The sequence below is a fragment of the Chlorocebus sabaeus genome, chromosome 12, assembly GCF_047675955.1.
Source record: "Chlorocebus sabaeus isolate Y175 chromosome 12, mChlSab1.0.hap1, whole genome shotgun sequence".
Classification (NCBI taxonomy): domain Eukaryota; kingdom Metazoa; phylum Chordata; class Mammalia; order Primates; family Cercopithecidae; genus Chlorocebus; species Chlorocebus sabaeus.
This window is the reverse complement of record NC_132915.1, coordinates 100,515,019-100,531,322: the sequence shown is the minus strand read 5'-3', so window position 1 is coordinate 100,531,322 and position 16,304 is coordinate 100,515,019. Positions and strand designations below refer to the sequence as shown.

At 43.0% G+C, this 16,304-nt stretch overlaps 1 protein-coding gene across 1 annotated transcript in view; it reads left to right on the top strand.

Moving 5' to 3' along the window:
- The window catches only part of PPP6C (protein phosphatase 6 catalytic subunit), a 46,082-nt gene that overhangs the window by 18,802 nt on the left and 10,976 nt on the right, over positions 1-16,304 (top strand). The window contains exons 2-4 of the mRNA XM_008006247.3: positions 2,780-2,875; positions 13,618-13,683; positions 16,125-16,266. Of these exons, the coding sequence (XP_008004438.1) occupies positions 2,780-2,875; positions 13,618-13,683; positions 16,125-16,266 (304 nt within the window). The remainder of the gene's footprint in view (positions 1-2,779; positions 2,876-13,617; positions 13,684-16,124; positions 16,267-16,304) is intronic.

The window sequence follows — 16,304 nt, the reverse complement described above, 5'->3', positions numbered from 1 at the left end:
ATGTTGGCCAGGCTGGTCTTGAACTCCTGACCTCAAGTGATCCGCCCACTTTGGCCTCCCAAAATGCTGGGATTACAGGCAAGAGCCACTCTGCCCAGCTGGCTCCTCGGTTTTATATTTGAATTTTATAATTAATTATAGTTAACCTTTTTATTTCAAAATAACCCAGTTTTCCCCAGTGGTAACATTTTGTAGAACTATAGTGTAATACCACAACCAATACAATGTCAGCCAACATTGACATTGATATAACTCATGATCTTCAGGTACAACCTAAGATCATCACCTCATGATGTTCAGATTTCTTCAGTTTTACTTGTGTTTGTGTGTGTGTATGTGTCTGTGTGTGTGTATTCAGTTCCTCACAGTTTGTTTTTTGTTTTGTTTTTTTTTTTTTTTTGAGACAGAGTCTCACTCTGTTGCCCAGGCTGGAGCGCAGTGGCCGGATCTCAGCTCACTGCAAGCTCCGCCTCCTGGGTTTACGCCATTCTCCTGCCTCAGCCTCCGGAGTAGCTGGAACTACAGGCGCCCACCACCTCGCCCCGCAACCTCGCCCGGCTAGTTTTCTGTATTTTTTTTAGTAGAGACGGGGTTTCACCGTGTTAGCCAGGATCGTCTGGATCTCCTGACCTCGTGATCCGCCCGTCTCGGCCTCCCAAAGTGCTGGGATTACAGGCTTGAGCCACTGCACCCGGCTCTTCACAGTTTTATTGGATAAGGGCTCATGTATCCACCACTACAGTCAAGATACGTAACAGTTCATCAACACAAGAATGCCTCATGTTGCCCTTTTATAGACACACCCACTTCCTTCCTGCAGCTGCTGGACCCATGCAACAACTAACCTGTTCTCCATTTCTTTAATTTTGTCATTTCAATAATGTCATTTAGGCCGGGCGCAGTGGCTCACGCCTGTAATCCCAGCACTTTGGGAGGCCGAGGCGGGCGGATCACGAGGTCAGGAAATCGAGACCATCCTGGCTAACCCGGTGAAACCCCGTCTCTACTAAAAATGCAAAAAATTAGCCGGGCGTGGCGGCGGGTGCCTGTAGTCCCAGCTACTCGGGAGGCTGAGGCAGGAGAATGGCGTGAACCCGGGAGGCGGAGCTTGCAGTGAGCCCAGATCACGCCGCCGCTGTATTGCACTCCAGCCTGGGCGACTGAGCGAGACTCCCTCTCAAAAAAAAAAAAAAAAAGAAAGAAAGAAAAAGAAAATGTCATTTAAACGCGGCCAGGCGCAGTGGCTCAATGCCTGTAATCCCGGCACTTTGGGAGGCCGAGGTGGGCGGATCACCTGAGGTCAGGAGTTTGAGACCAGCCTGGCCAACATGGTGAAACTACTAAGAATACAAAAATTAGCTGGTCATGATGGTGTGCGCCTGTAATCCCAGGTACGTGGGAGACTGAGGCACGGGAATCACTTGAACGGGGAGGCAGTTTGCAGTGAACTGAGATTGCGCCACTGGACGCCAGTCTGGGCGACAGAGCGAGACTCTCAAAAAAAAAAAAAAAAAAAGGAAAAAAGCCGGGCGCAGTGGCTCACGCCTGTAATCCCAGCACTTTGGGAGGCCGAGGCGGGTGGATCACGAGGTCAGGAGATCGAGACCATCCTGGCTAACATGGTGAAACCCGTCTCTACTAAAAGTGCAAAAAATTAGCTGGGTGTGATGGCGGGCGCCTGTAGTCCCAGCTACTCGGGAGGCTGAGGGAGGAGAATGGCATAAACCCGGGAGGCGGAGCTTGCAGTGAGCTGAGATCGCGCCACCGCACTCTAGCCTGGGCGACGGTGCGAGACAACGTCTCAAGGAAAAAAAAAGAAAGGAAAAAAAGAACGTTATATAAATGGAATTACACAGTATATAACATTTTGGGATAGTTTTGACTTTGTTTTTTCACTCAACACAAATACCTTGTGGCGAATCCAGGTTGTTGTGTGGCAGTATTCATTTATTTTTATTGCTAAGTAGTAGTACATGGTATGGATGTACCGAAATTTGTTTAACCATTCACTCATTGAAGGATATCTGATTTGTTTCTAGTTTTGGGCTATTATGAATTAGGCTTCTGTGAGTATTTATATACAGATTTTGAACATGTTTTTATTGCCAAGACTACAATTGCTGGGTCAAATGGTAAGTCTGTGGTTTGCAATTTACTTTTAAAATTACCGGATAAAAACCTTCTACCGGCCGAGCACGCGCCTGTAATCCCAGCACCTTGAGAGGCTGAGGTGGGTGGATCACCTGAGGTCAGGAGTTCAAGACCAGCCTGGCCAACATGTTAAAACCCTGTGTCTACTAAAAATACAAAAATTAGCCGGATGTGGTGGCACACGCCTGTAACCCCAGCTACTTGGGAGGCTGAGGCAGGAGAATTGTTTGAATCTGGGAGACGGAGGTAGAAGCGGGCCAAGATGGTGCCACTGCACTTCAGCCTGGGAGATAGAGCGAGACTCCATTTCAAAGAAAAAAAAAAAAAAGGTTTTTTTGTTTTGTTTTGTTTTGTTTTTTTTTGGTGAAAAGCATCATTTTACAGTTCTTGTAAAGCTGTCTGTCTCCTAGAACCTAGTGTCTCTGTAGGTAGTTTGCATTGCATTAAGAATTCTGTATGACAGCTGGCAGAAATCCAACACCTGAATTATCACAGGGTACTTTCCTTTCCAATCAAAAAGTACACTTGGGCTTTCTAAGTATTAGACCTGGTATTTTTCTTTTTTGGTATTTTATCTTTAGTTTTGATGTTGTAGTAAATGTTTGCCTTTTATTTTCTCTTTTTACAGCGGCTATGTGACTATGTTTGTGACCTCCTCTTAGAAGAGTCAAATGTTCAGCCAGTATCAACACCAGTAACAGTGTGTGGAGATATACATGGACAGGTAAAATTTCATGAGCAGATTTTTAAGTTTTGTACTGTGCATGATCCACGTGTGTTTTCACATGTGCTACAAAATTAACAACAACATCAACAAACACAACTGGTGGTAAGCTAAGTTGCCTCAGTCTCTGTGACACTAATGATTCCTGGTTTACATTTTTGGTGAATAAAAGCAGTGGTCAAATTAGTTATGGAGTTTGTTGATATTACATTTGTGAAGTGAATAATGCAGCATTAGTTTTCTGTGGAATGGTGGGAGTGGGTAGAAAATAAAAAGTACAAACATATACTGCTCATAGTAACTATGATTAACAGGAGATGTTTTGGTGTTAGGCACTTTTTTCATTCAGTTAATTTCTGTTCTGCTCTCATATATTGTTGAAAATGTATCATTTCTTTAGTGGGAATGAGAATAGCAAAGGTACAGAAAAATAAAATTGCTGGTCCATGATGTCACAGCAAATCACTGATGAATGAACTAGAAAATATTTAGTTAAATTTCTCATCTGCTGGGTGTTTGTTTGTAAGAATTTCAAAGCAGTGCCTGGTGTGGTGGCTCATGCCTGTAATCCCAGCACTTTGGGTAGCTGAGGCTGCTGGGTCGCAAGGTCAGGAGTTTGAGACCAGCCTCACCAATATGGTGAAACCCTGTCTCTACTGAAAATACAAAAAAATTCGCTGGGCATGGTGGCACGTGCCTGTAATCCTAGCTACTTGGGGCTGAGGCAGTAGAATCGCTTGAATCTGAGAGGTGAAGGTTGCAGTGAGCCAAGACCGCACCACTGCATTCCAGCCTGGGCAACAGAGTAAGACTCTGTCAAAAAAAAAAATTTTTTTTTCAAAGCATTAACAGGAGGGGCATACCTCATATTTAGATTCTGTTGTCAGTGTTTAGACTCATGTATATCTGTAGAATTTTTTCACTGGGAAATGAAAGCTGAACAGATTACTCATAGAGTGCTATATGCATACACTATAGTTGGGGCTGTAAGACTTAATAATACATTGCAAAACAGTGTAGTCTTTAAAGGATGCCAACAGGACTTACGGTAGCCTGTGCAATTTCCCTGCCTTAAATATGACTGTGTAAATGAGCAGAAATGTGTGTAAATTGGCTCTGATTAGGGACTGCTCCACGAGCAAAGTCTTGTTTTGGCTACTTACAGGCTGATTTTTTGGTTTTTCAAGGTGTTTTCTGCATCAGTTGAGATTAAAAAAAAATCTGACACTTGCATGTCATCACCTCCTAGATAGAGGTCCCATTATGTCATCTTTAATCTGTTAAAATTACAGTTTTTTAGAGTAGACTTTAGGAATTGATTTCCTAAAATTTCCGTGTAACTTCTCTCTAAAAATAAATATTTGTATTTTGCTAACATAAAGGATATTAATATAAGCAGTGTTTTAACACATTCCTGAAAACTGGAATAAACCAAGTCATGTTTTCCCTTAGTTATAGTGTTAAAACTGAGGGGTTACCTGTGTTATCAAGGACTTTTTAAGATGTGAATTACAGCCATGATCAAAGGTCAGAAAGTTAGAGACCAACCTCGAGCTACTAAAATTAGAAGCATAAAATTGAACTTTTGTATTATATATACCTTCAGTCAAATGTACAGTTATTGCTAACATTTATTTTGTGTTTTGAGGTTAACAAAGTACTTTTTCACATATTCTGCATCAGTTTTTTCCCAAGAGTCCTATGAGATAGTATTATTTTGTAGACAATGAAAGGGAGACTGAAAGATTGAAGAAATAGCCCAAACTCACACACAGCCACTGCAGGGCAGATTGAGGTTTGAAACTAATTTGGGTTTCTGTTGTACATGTTATTTTAAGACCACCACCAAACTGTTAACAATTGTTTATGTTGTATATGTTCCTTAAAAACAATTGCACCAGGCGCTGTGGCTCACGCCTGTAATCCCAGCACTTTGGGAGGCCGAGGCGGGCAGATCACAAGGTCAGGAGTTTGAGACCAGCCTGGCCAACATGGTAAAACCCCGTCTCTACTAAAAATACAAAAATTAGCCAGGTGTGATGGTGCATGCCTGTAATCCCAGCTACTCGGGAGACTGAGGCAGGAGAATCGCTAGAGACTGGGAGGCGGAGGTTGCAGTGAGCCGAGATCGTGCCATTGCACCCCAGCCTGGGCAAGAAAGTAAGACTCCGTCTCAAAAAAAAAAAAAAAAAAAAAAAAATAGGCGGGACGTGGTGGCTCATGTTTGTAATCCCAGCACTTTGGGAGGCTGAGGTGGGTAGATCACGAGGTCAAGAGATTGAGACCATCCTGGCAAACATGGTGAAACCCCATCTCTACTAAAAATACAGAAATTAACCAGGTGTGGTGGTGGGTACCTGTAATCGCAGCTACTTGGGAGGCTGAGGCAGGAGAATTGCTTGAACCTGGGAGGCAGAGGTTGTGGTGAGCCGAGATTGCACCATTGCACTCCAGCCTGGGCAATAAGAGTTGTTGAAACTCCGTCTCAAAAAAACAAAAAACAAAAACACACACAAAAAATGATTACTAATCAGAAACATGGGATTTGAGCCTCTAAATAGCTATTGACTGATTAAATACAATGTAAAATATATCCTTTGGGACTTATCTTCCTCTGGGGCCTGTTCTGGAATTGCAGGATTGGGTTTTGGGTATGAATAAACATGTTAGCGAGCATGTTGTGCTGAGAAGCATTGAAGCTGTGTAATATAGTGAGGAGTTACAGATTTCAGTGTCAGATACAACTTGGTTTAAATCTTGGCTTGGCTATATATTAGCTATTTAAGAAGCCATTTCAGCTAGCTCACAAATTTGTTAAGTGTGGCCTCTGGACCCTTGGGTCTCTAAGGAGGTACAGAGGCAATGGAGGGTTAAATTGCTCATGCCTTAGCATGAATCAAGGGGAAAACACTAGAATAAGCTGATTATCATTGAGTTCTTCACCAACATGCCTGCATAGTAAAATAAAATGCCAGTTTCACTTAACTCTCAATCCTTTAGAATATACATTATTTAAAAATTCTGGCTGGGCATGATGGCTCATGCCTATAATCCCAGCACTTTGGAAGCCTAAGGTGGGAGGATCGCTTGAAGCCATGGGTTCTAGACTAGCCTGGGCAACCCAAGTGAGACCCCCCCCATCTCAAACTCCTGACCTCAGGTGATCCGCCTGCCTCAGCCTCCCAAAGTGCTGGGATTACAGGTGTGAGGCACTGCATCCAGCCTGAGACTCCCCACGTCTAAAAAAACAAATTTTTTTTTTTTTTTTTTTTTTTTTTTTGAGACAGAGTTTTGCTCTTGTCCAGGCTGGAGTGCAATGGCACAATCTTGGCTCACTGCAACCTGCAACCTCTGCCTCCCAGATTCAAGTAATTCTCCTGCCTCCGCCTCCTGAGTAGCTGAGATTACAGGAATACGCCACCATGCCTGGCTAATTTTTTTGTAGTTTTAGTTGAGATGGGGTTTCTCCATGTTGCCCAGGTTGTTCTTGAACCCCTGACCTCATGTGATCCTCCTGTCTTGGCCTCCCAAAGTGCTGGGACTACAGGCATGAGCCACCTTGCCCAGCCTTTCTTTCTTTCTTTTGAGGGGGGACAAGGTCTCGCTATGTCACCCAGGCTGGAGTGCAGTGGTGTGATCTCAACTCAGTGCAGCCTCTGCCTTCCGGGTTCAAGTGATTCTTGTGCCTCATCATTCTGAGTAGCTGAGACTACAGGTGTGCACCACCATGCCTGGCTAATTTTTGTATTTTTAGTAGAGATGGGATTTTACCATGTTGGCCAGGTTGGTCTCGAACTCCTGGCATCTTGTGATCCACCCGCCTCAGCCTCCCAAAGTGCTAGGACTACAGGTATGAGCCACTGCACCTGGCTCCTATCTCTTTAAAAAAAAAAAAAAAAAAATTAGCCAGGGTTGGTGGTCTGAATCTGTAAGTCCTAGCCACTCAAGAGGCTAAGGTGGTGGGAGCATTGCTTGAGCCCAGGAGTTTGAGGCTGCAGTCAGCTATTATTGTGCCACTGCACTCCAGCCTGGGCAACAGAGTGAGACCCCATCTAAAAAGAAAAAAAAAAAGTCTGTGTGATGAAATGGGAAGTATGCGTAAAGCATATCTGCTGCATGCTGAAGAAAGATGGTTTACTCAAGGAAAAGTACTTGTGGGTTGGTCACGGTGGCTCACACCTGTAATCCCAGCACTTTGGAAGGCCAAGATGGGCAGATCACCTGAGGTCAAGAGTTCAAGATCAGCCTGGCCAACATAGCAAAACCCCATCTTTCCTACAAAATACAAAAATTAGCCAAGTGTGGTGGCGGGTGCCCATAATCCCAGCTAGTCAGGGGGCTAAGGCAGGGAAAATTGCTTGAACCCGGGAGGCGGATGTTGCAGTGAGCTGAGATAGCACCATTGCACTCCAGCCTGGGTGACAGAGTGAGACTCTGTCTCAAAAAAAAAAAAAAAAAAAAAAAAAAAACCTAAAGAAAAGGAAAGAAAAGTACTTGTGAAATTCTTTGAGTCATGAGTTAAAATAACTGCTTTTTTATGGAACACTATTTTTACTTGAGAATGACTGACAAACTGTGATTATTTAGACTTGGGTATTTGGCAACTATATTTGCAAAAGTGAAGGAAGTGAGCCAGTCACTTCAAGAGAACAATTGACAGTATTTGTTGCTGATGACGAAAATTGAATTTACTAATGAAAAATAGGAATTTTGGAAAATCTGAGTACCACTATGAGGCTAACAGTTTCCGATACTTTCCTGAGATGAGATGAGAAGTGATATTAACAAATATGGTTTTTTGATGATATAGAATGCAATGTCATTTTCATTTTTCAAATTACTAGTTTACCATTTACTCAAAGTGTAAGATAACAAATGTAAGAGAGTATGAAAGATCACTGTTATAGGCCGGGTGCGGTGACTAACACCTGTAATCCCAGCACTTTGAGAGGCCGCGGCAAGCAGATCGCTTGAGCCCAGGAGTTTGAGACCAGCCTGAGTAACATGGTGAAACCCTGTCTCTACTAAAAGTACAAAAATTAGCCAGGTGTGGAGGTATGTGCCTGTAATCTCAGCTACCCAGGTGACTGAGGCATGAGAATTGCTTGAACCTGAGAGGTGGAGGTTGCACTGAGTCGAGAATGTGCCATTGCACTCCAGCCTGGGCAATAGAGCTAGACCCTGTCTCAAATAAAAAAAAAAGCAAAAGAAGATCACTGTTATGGCTTCAGATTTCATACTGCGATTAACTTTTAAGTTTCATAAACTGCCACTTGTCAAATATTGGTACCGTATTAAAAGAATATGCACAGTTACCTGAAAATGTTATTAAAATACTCCTTCCTTTTGTAACTGCTTATCTGTGTGAAGCTGGATTTTCCTCATCTGCTTTACTCAATATATCCCAACAGACTGAATGCAGAGGCAAGTTATGTGACTAGCCATGTTCTATTTAGCCAGACATTAAAGAGATTTGTGAAAATGTAAAACAATGTGAGTTCTCCTCTTACTAAACAATTTTTATTTTATTTAAAATGTGTTTGTGATACTTTTTGATGGGTATGTTATTGATTTTTTTTTTGAGATGGAGTTTCACTCTTGTCACCCAGGCTAGAGTATAATGGTGTGATCCTGGCTCACTGCAACCTTGGCCTCCCAGGTTCAAGCGATTCTCCTGCCTCAGCCTCCCAAGTAGCTGGGATTACAGCTGTGAGTCACCATGCCTGGCCTGTGTTATTAATTTTTAAAAATTAATTTAAATATTTAAAACTTCTGAGTTTTAATCTCTAATATGGTAAATACTGATTTGTAAAACTTACGTAACAGATTTTGAGGACTTCTGGTTTTTAAGATCACAAATGAATCCTGAAACCAAAAAGTTTGAGAACTACTGGGCACACTGGATGTTTCCTTGCCTCTGATGAAAAAAAATTCCACTTCCCAGACAGGCGCGGTGGCTCATGCCTGTAATCCCAGCACTGTAGGAGGCCGAGGTGGGCAGATCACGAGATCAAGAGATCGAGACGATCGTGGCCAATGTGGTGAAACCCCGTCTCTACTAAAAATACAAAAAGTAGCTGGGCGTGGTAGCACATGCCTATATTCGCAACTGCTCAGAAGGCTGAGGCAGCAGAATTGCTTGAACCCAGGAGGCGGAGGTTGCAGTGAGCTGAGATCGCGCCACTGCACTCCAATCTGGGTGACAGAGTGAGACTCCGTCTCAAAAAAAAAAAAAAAAAAAAATCCACTTCCCAGTCTGGGTAAAGTGGTACATACCTGTAGTTCCAGCTACTCAGGAGGCTGAGGTGGGAGGATTGCTTGATCCCAAAAGTTTGAGACCAGCCTGGGCAATATAGTGAGACTCCATCTAAAAAATAATGATAATTAAAGAAAAAAAAAACTACTTCTCAAGAGTGTTTTTGGTTTAAAATGGGAGCAGAGTTTCTGAAATATGAAAAACATAGAGTAGCTGGGTGCAGTGGCTCACGCCTGTAATCCTAGCACTTTGCGAGGCCGAGGCCGTGGATTACCTGAGGTCAGGGTTAGTTTAAGACCAGCCTGGCCAATGTGGCAAAACCCTTTCTCTACAAAAAAATACAGAAATTAGGCAGGTGTAGTGGGACGTGCCTGTGGTCCCTGCTACTCGGGAGGCTGAGGCAGGAGGGTTGCTTGAACCTGGGAGCCGGAGGCAGCAGTGAGCTGAGATTGCACCACTGAACTCCAGCCTGGGTAACAGAGTGTGACTCCGTCTCAAAAAATAAAAAAAGAGGCCGGGCGCGGTGGCGCAAGCCTGTAATCCCAGCACTTTGGGAGGCCGAGACGGGCGGATCACAGGTCAGGAGATCGAGACCATCCTGGCTAACTAACACGGTGAAACCCCGTCTCTACTAAAAAAAAAATACAAAAAACTAGCCGGGCGAGGTGGCGGCGCCTGTAGTACCAGCTACTCGGGAGGCTGAGGCAGGAGAATGGCGTGAACCCGGGGGGCGGAGCTTGCAGTGAGCCGAGATAGCGCCACTGCACTCCAACCTGGGCGACAGAGCGAGACTCCGTCTCCAAAAAAAAATAAAAAAATAAATAAATAAAATAAAAAAAGAGGGAGAGAGAGAGACATAGACGGTAGATTTTATTTGACGATGAGGTAGGTGCCTAGTAATGTAGGATGAAAATAGGGCTGGACGCGGTGGCTCACACCTGTAATCCTAGCATTTGGGAGACCCAAGCGGGTGGATCACCTGAGGTCAGGAGTTCGAGATCTGCCTGGCCAACATGGTGAAACCCCGTCTTTACTAAAAACACAAAAATTAGCAGGGGCGCAGTGGCAGGCGCCTGTAATCCTAGCTACTTGGGAGGCTAAGGCAGGAGAATCACTTGAACCTGGGAGGTGGAGGTTGCAGTGAACTGAGATCGTGCCATTGCTCTCCAGCCTGGGCAACAAGAACAGAACTCCATCTCAAAAAAAAAAAAAAAAAGGAAAAGAATTGCCCAAGTTCTCAGGAAATGGGAACCTATGTATCACTGATACAGAATATTTAATTGTCTGCCTGTATGTCTGGTAAATATAGACTTTAAAAGCTTTTGTTTAAGAACAGATATCTGGTCGGGTGTGGTGGCTCACGCCTGTAATCCCAACACTTTGGGAGGCCGAGGTGGGCAGATCACGAGGTGAGGAGTTCAGGACCAGCCTGACCAACATGGTGAAACCCCGTCTCTACTAAAAATACAAAAATTAGCTGGGCCTGTTGTCATGCGCCTGTAATCGCAGCTACTCGGGAGGCTGAGACAGGAGAATCGCTTGAACCTGGGAGGCAGAGGTTGCAGTGAGCCGAGATCATGCCATTGCACTCCAGCCTGGGCAACAGAGTGAGACTCTGTCTCAGAAAAAAAAAAAAAGAACAAGTATCTGTAAACATCAATAGAAAAGTTTAAGGATACTCTTCTACCATATTTTTATAAAAAACCTGACTTTTAAAACTTTTTAATGTTCACTTCCTGACTTCGTGTATATACCTACTCAATTTTTTACATAATGGAATTGTATAGTTATATTATAGGTATTGTTTTGTGTTCCATTCTTTTCCCTAATGATTTTTGCATTTTGCTACGTGGTTTTCATCATAATTATTATTCATGAACTCGTAAGGTCCTTGAGTTGCTAGATCTTAATTTAAGATATTCACTTACGTTAGTCATGAAGGCTGTTTGTTTTGATTTTTTAAATGATGTCATAACACTTTTTTTTTTTTTTTTGAGACAGAATCTTGCTCTGTCATCCAGGCTGGAGTACAATGGCACCATCCTGGCTCACTGCAACCTCTGTCTCCTGGGTTCAAGTGATTCTCCTGCCTCAGCTTCCCTAGGTAGCTGGGACTACAGGTACCCACCACCACGTCTGACTAATTTTTGTATTTTTAGTAGATACTGGGTTTTGCCCTGTTGGCCAGGCCGGTCTCTAACTCCTGACCTCAGGTGATCCACCCACCTCGGTCTCCCAAATTGCTGGGATTACTATGAGTGAGCCACCACACCCGGCCCACATTTTTTTAATTTTTTTTGAGACGAGGTCTTGCTCTGTCACCCAGGCTGGAGTGCAGTGGCGTGATCCTGGCTCACTGCAACCTCCACCTCTCAAGTTCAAGTGATTCACCAACCTCAGCCTCCCAAGTAGCAGGGATTGATTACAGGTGCCCACCACCACGCCTGGCTAATTTTTGTATTTTTAGTAGAGACGGGATTTCACCATGTTAGACCTGGCTGGTCTCAAACTCCTGACCTCAGGTGATCCACCTGCCTCGGCCTCTCACAGTGCTGGGATTACAAGTGTGAGCCACCACTGTTCCCGGACCATAACATGCTTTTTTTTTTTTTTTTTTTTTTGAGACGGAATCTTGCTTTGTTGCCCAGGTTGGAGTGCAGTGGCATGATCTTGGCTCACTGCAACCTCTGCCTCCTGGGCTCAAGCAATTCTTGTGCCTCAGCCACCCAAGTAGCTGGGATTACAGGTGCAGGCCACCATGCCTGGACAATTTTTGTATTTTTAGTAGAGATGGGATTTTACCATGTTGGCTAAGTTGGTGTGGAACTCCTGACCTCAAGTGATCCACCTGCCTGGGACTCCCAAAGTGCTGGGATTACAGGTGTGAGCTCCCCAAGTTCAGGGATTACAGGTGTGAGCAGCCCGGCCTGTTAGCTAATTTTCAGAAGATAGATACATTTTATACCTATCTAAAGTTTTTTTTTTTGGTCTGAATTTTTAGACTTATGGAACATTTTTATAAAGGGTGTTACTTTATTTCTTTCAGTAGTTAATATTTCACTTTCAGTTTTCTTCACTTTGACTAAGATTCCTATTAAGAGTTTAAAGCTTAAATGATAATTTTATTTCAACTGTAAAAGATGAATGTGTTAGAAATTGTTAGTTGTAGTTGGTCCAATGTATTGTAGTCAGTTCCCTTAATCCAAAATCATTTTTTTTTCCAGAAAAACTGTAATGCTTTCTTTGGAAATTAGGGCTAGGATAATAATTGGGTTGATTGAAATTTGACAAATGCACAATTTGCGAGTTTCCACATTTCAGTCAAATAGAAATATGATGAAATATGATTGGGTGTTGCCGGGCACGGTGGCTTACGCCTGTAATCCCACCACTTTGGGAGGCCGAGGCGGGTGGATCATGAGGTCAGGAGATCGAGGCCATCCTGGCTAACACAGTGAAACCCCGTCTCTACTAAAAATACAAAAAAAAAAAAAAAAAAAAAAGCAAGCCAGGTGTGGTGGTGGGCGCCTGTAGTCCCAGCTACTTGGGAGGTTGAGGCAGGAGAATGGCGTGAATCCGGGAGGAAGAGCTTGCAGTGGCACTCCAGCCTGGGCGACAGAGCGAGACTCTGTCTGAAAAAAAAAAAAAGAAATATGATTGGGTGTCATGGCTCGCACTTGTAATCCCAGCATTTTGGGAGGCTGAGGTGGGAGAATTGCCTGAAGCCAGTAGTTTGAGACTAGCTTGGGCAAAAAAGCGAGGCCCTGTCTCTATAAAAATTTGCTGGGCATGGTGGTATGTAACTGTGGTCCTAGCTATTGAGGAGGGCGAGGTAGGAGGATCACTTGAACCCAGGAGTTTGAGGCTGCAGTGAGTTATGATTGCATCACTCCGTTCCTGCCTGAGTAACAGAGCCAGACCCTGTCTTTAAAAAGAAACAAAAAATGATGAAATATGTAATTTTTTTTTTTTAACTGATCATTGAGAAGAGACTCCATGGCTGTGGAGCCTGAGGGTACATGACTCTTAACTGTAGAATGTGGGAATATCTCTATGACACTGTGAAGTGGTATGTAAGTTCAGTTTGGAAGAAAAAGAGAGATCCACTTGTTTCCTTAATCTCTTGTCTCATTAAAATAGATACAGAATTTGGGTTGGCTGTTAGATTAGCTTACTGAGAAATTAGACAATTTATAAAGGATGTCAGAATTCTCAAGAGATAGATGGGGAGATGTATGAAAGAAAATGAGAAAGGGAAGCCTATGATAATGATCTAGTGGTGGTTTTATGGTAACTGTGAGCTTTATTTAGTGCTTTTTTTAGTCGTGAGAACTGTGTGCTTGGCAGTTTGGCTTACACTTTATTTCTTAAAAATGTAAATATTTGGAGTCCTCTTAACTGCTTCTTTACACATTTCACTCTCAGTTTTGTTGTTTTGCTTCTTAACAGGAATTTGTAATCAGCATATATTGCATTTCTTTTATAGTTTTATGACCTTTGTGAACTGTTCAGAACTGGAGGTCAGGTTCCTGACACAAACTACATATTTATGGTATGTAAACACCGCTGATATCAAGTGCTTGTTTAACATGGAAAGGATCTGACTTATTAAATGTAAATTGCATAATAATTTTTTGCCATGTGACAGTCCCCATTTCAGTATATGAAAAAGTGTGTATTAGTCCATTTTCATGCTACTGATAAAGACATACCCGAGACTGGGCAATGTGTAAAAGAAAGAGGTTTAATGGACTTACAGTTTCACATGGCTGGAGAGGCCTCATATTCATGCAGAAGGCAGGCAGGACCAAGTCACATCTTACATGGATGGCAACAGGCAAAGAGAGAGAGACACTGTGCAGGGAACTCTTGTTTTTAAAACCATCAGATCTCACGAGACTTACTATCATGAGAATGGCACAGGAAAGACTTGCCCCCATGATTCAATTACTTCCCACCGAGTCCCTCCCACAACATGTGGGAGTTCAAGATGAGATTTGGGTGGGGACACGGCCAAACCATATCAAGGTGATTGTGTAGTTTTCTACATTTAACTATGTCCTCTAATTAATTGCCTTAGTAAGCCACTGTAGATGGGGTTGGGTAGTAGCTATCAGTAATGGGTGGGCATAAAAATAACCCAGAACCCCTGGTTTAAGGCATAAATCTTCAATTGACTATTATTTATTCAAACTTTTCGAGCATTCATTTTTATCTCTTGTTAATCTATGGATGGATGAATATACACACATATACATTTGCTATTAAGGTAGATGTTTGCTTTTCTTTTGGAATGTAGTGTTAGTGTTACTGTTGAACTTTTTCTGGATCCTTCTCTCATTATCTTTCCTTCTGAAAGTTTCTGGGTCACTTTCCTATTCTTTTTTTTTTTGAAACGGAGTCTCACTCTGTTGCCAGGTTGGAGTGCAGGTGTGATCAGCTTATTGCTACCTCTGCCTCCCGGGTTCAAGTGATTCTCTTGCCTCAGCCTCCTGAGTAGCTGGGATTACAGGCGCGTGCCACCATGCCCAGCTAATTTTTGTATTTTTACTAGAGACGGGGTTTCACCGTGTTGGCCAGGATGGTCAGGATGTCTTGACCTCCTAATCTGCCCGCCTCGGCCTCCCAAGGTGCTGGGATTACAGACATGAGCCACCGCACTTGGCCACTTTTCTTTCAGTTGTTTTCCTATTGGTGTAATATTGGCCCAAGTCAGACATTAATGGGAAGTGTAAATAGTGTATTATCATATATGGTTGTTAAATGCAAAACTGAACCTAGAATGCTGTTATAATTATGGTATTTGTTTTTACAAAAATTTTTTTTTTCTTCAAGTAGGCAGCTCTTCCAATGCAGTTAAAATTATTTCTTAAAATAGAAAATTATTTTATCTGGGCATGGTGGTGCACACCTGTAGTCCCAGCTACTTGGAGGCTGAGGTGGGATGATTGTTTAGGCTCAGGAGTTCTAGACCAACCTGGGCAACATAGTGAGACCCCCATCTCTAAAAAAAAAAAATTGAATTTTTAAAAATTAAATTACTTAAAAAATACTGGTTAACAGATGACCAAATCAACTAATGTAGGTAATAGAGGATTGAAAAAAATGGTGGTTTTGCCAGGTATGGTGGCTCACGCCTATAATCCCAGCACTTTGGGAGGCTGAGGTGGGCAGATCACAAGGTCAGGAGTTTCAGACCAGCCTGACCAACATGGTGAAACCCCCGTCTCTGCTAAAAATAGAAAAATTAGCCAGGTGTGGTGTCGGTGTGCGCCTGTAATCCCAGCTACTCAGGAGGCTGAGGCAGGAGAATCACTTGAACCCAGGAGGTGGAGGTTGCAGTGAGCCGAGATTGCGCAACTGCACTCCAGCCTGGGTGACAGAGTAATACTCTGTCTCAAAAAAAAAAAAAAGAAAAAAGCGAGAAAATGGTGGTTTTTCAGGGAATGTTCTTGAGAGAATGGCACAGCAGATTGTTGTAGGTTTCCCTGGAGTCCAAAATCTTGTTTCTATAAACATTTAATGCTGGGCGTGGTGGCTCACGCCTGTAATCCCAGCACTTTGGGAGGCCGAGGCGGGCGAATCACGAGATCAGGAGATCGAGACCATCCTGGCTAACACGGTGAAACCCCGTCTCTACTAAAAATGCAAAAAATTAGCCGGGTGTGGCGGCGGGCCCCTGTAGTCCCAGTTACTCGGGAGACTGAGGCAGGAGAATGGCGTGAACCCGGGAGGCGGAGCTTGCAGTGAGCCGAGATCGCGTTACTGCACTCCAACCTGGGCGACAGAGCGAGACTCCGTCTCAAAAAAAAAAAAAAAAAAGAAACAGTTTGTTTACTTCTATTTTAATTTTTGTTAAAATCAAATTTCCAAATATTTCAGTATGTAACTCTTTATTGTAGTTATGAACCATGAGTTTGTGCAGTTTTATGTAATTTGAAAAGAATATTTTGGCTATTGTATTATTTGTAACTGTACACTTTTACTTCACAGGGTGATTTCGTAGACAGAGGTTACTATAGTTTGGAGACCTTCACTTACCTTCTTGCATTAAAGGCTAAATGGCCTGATCGTATTACACTTTTGCGAGGAAATCATGAGAGTAGACAGATAACACAGGTCTATGGATTTTATGGTAAGAACTCCTATTTCTCTGATTCTGAATATTATTTT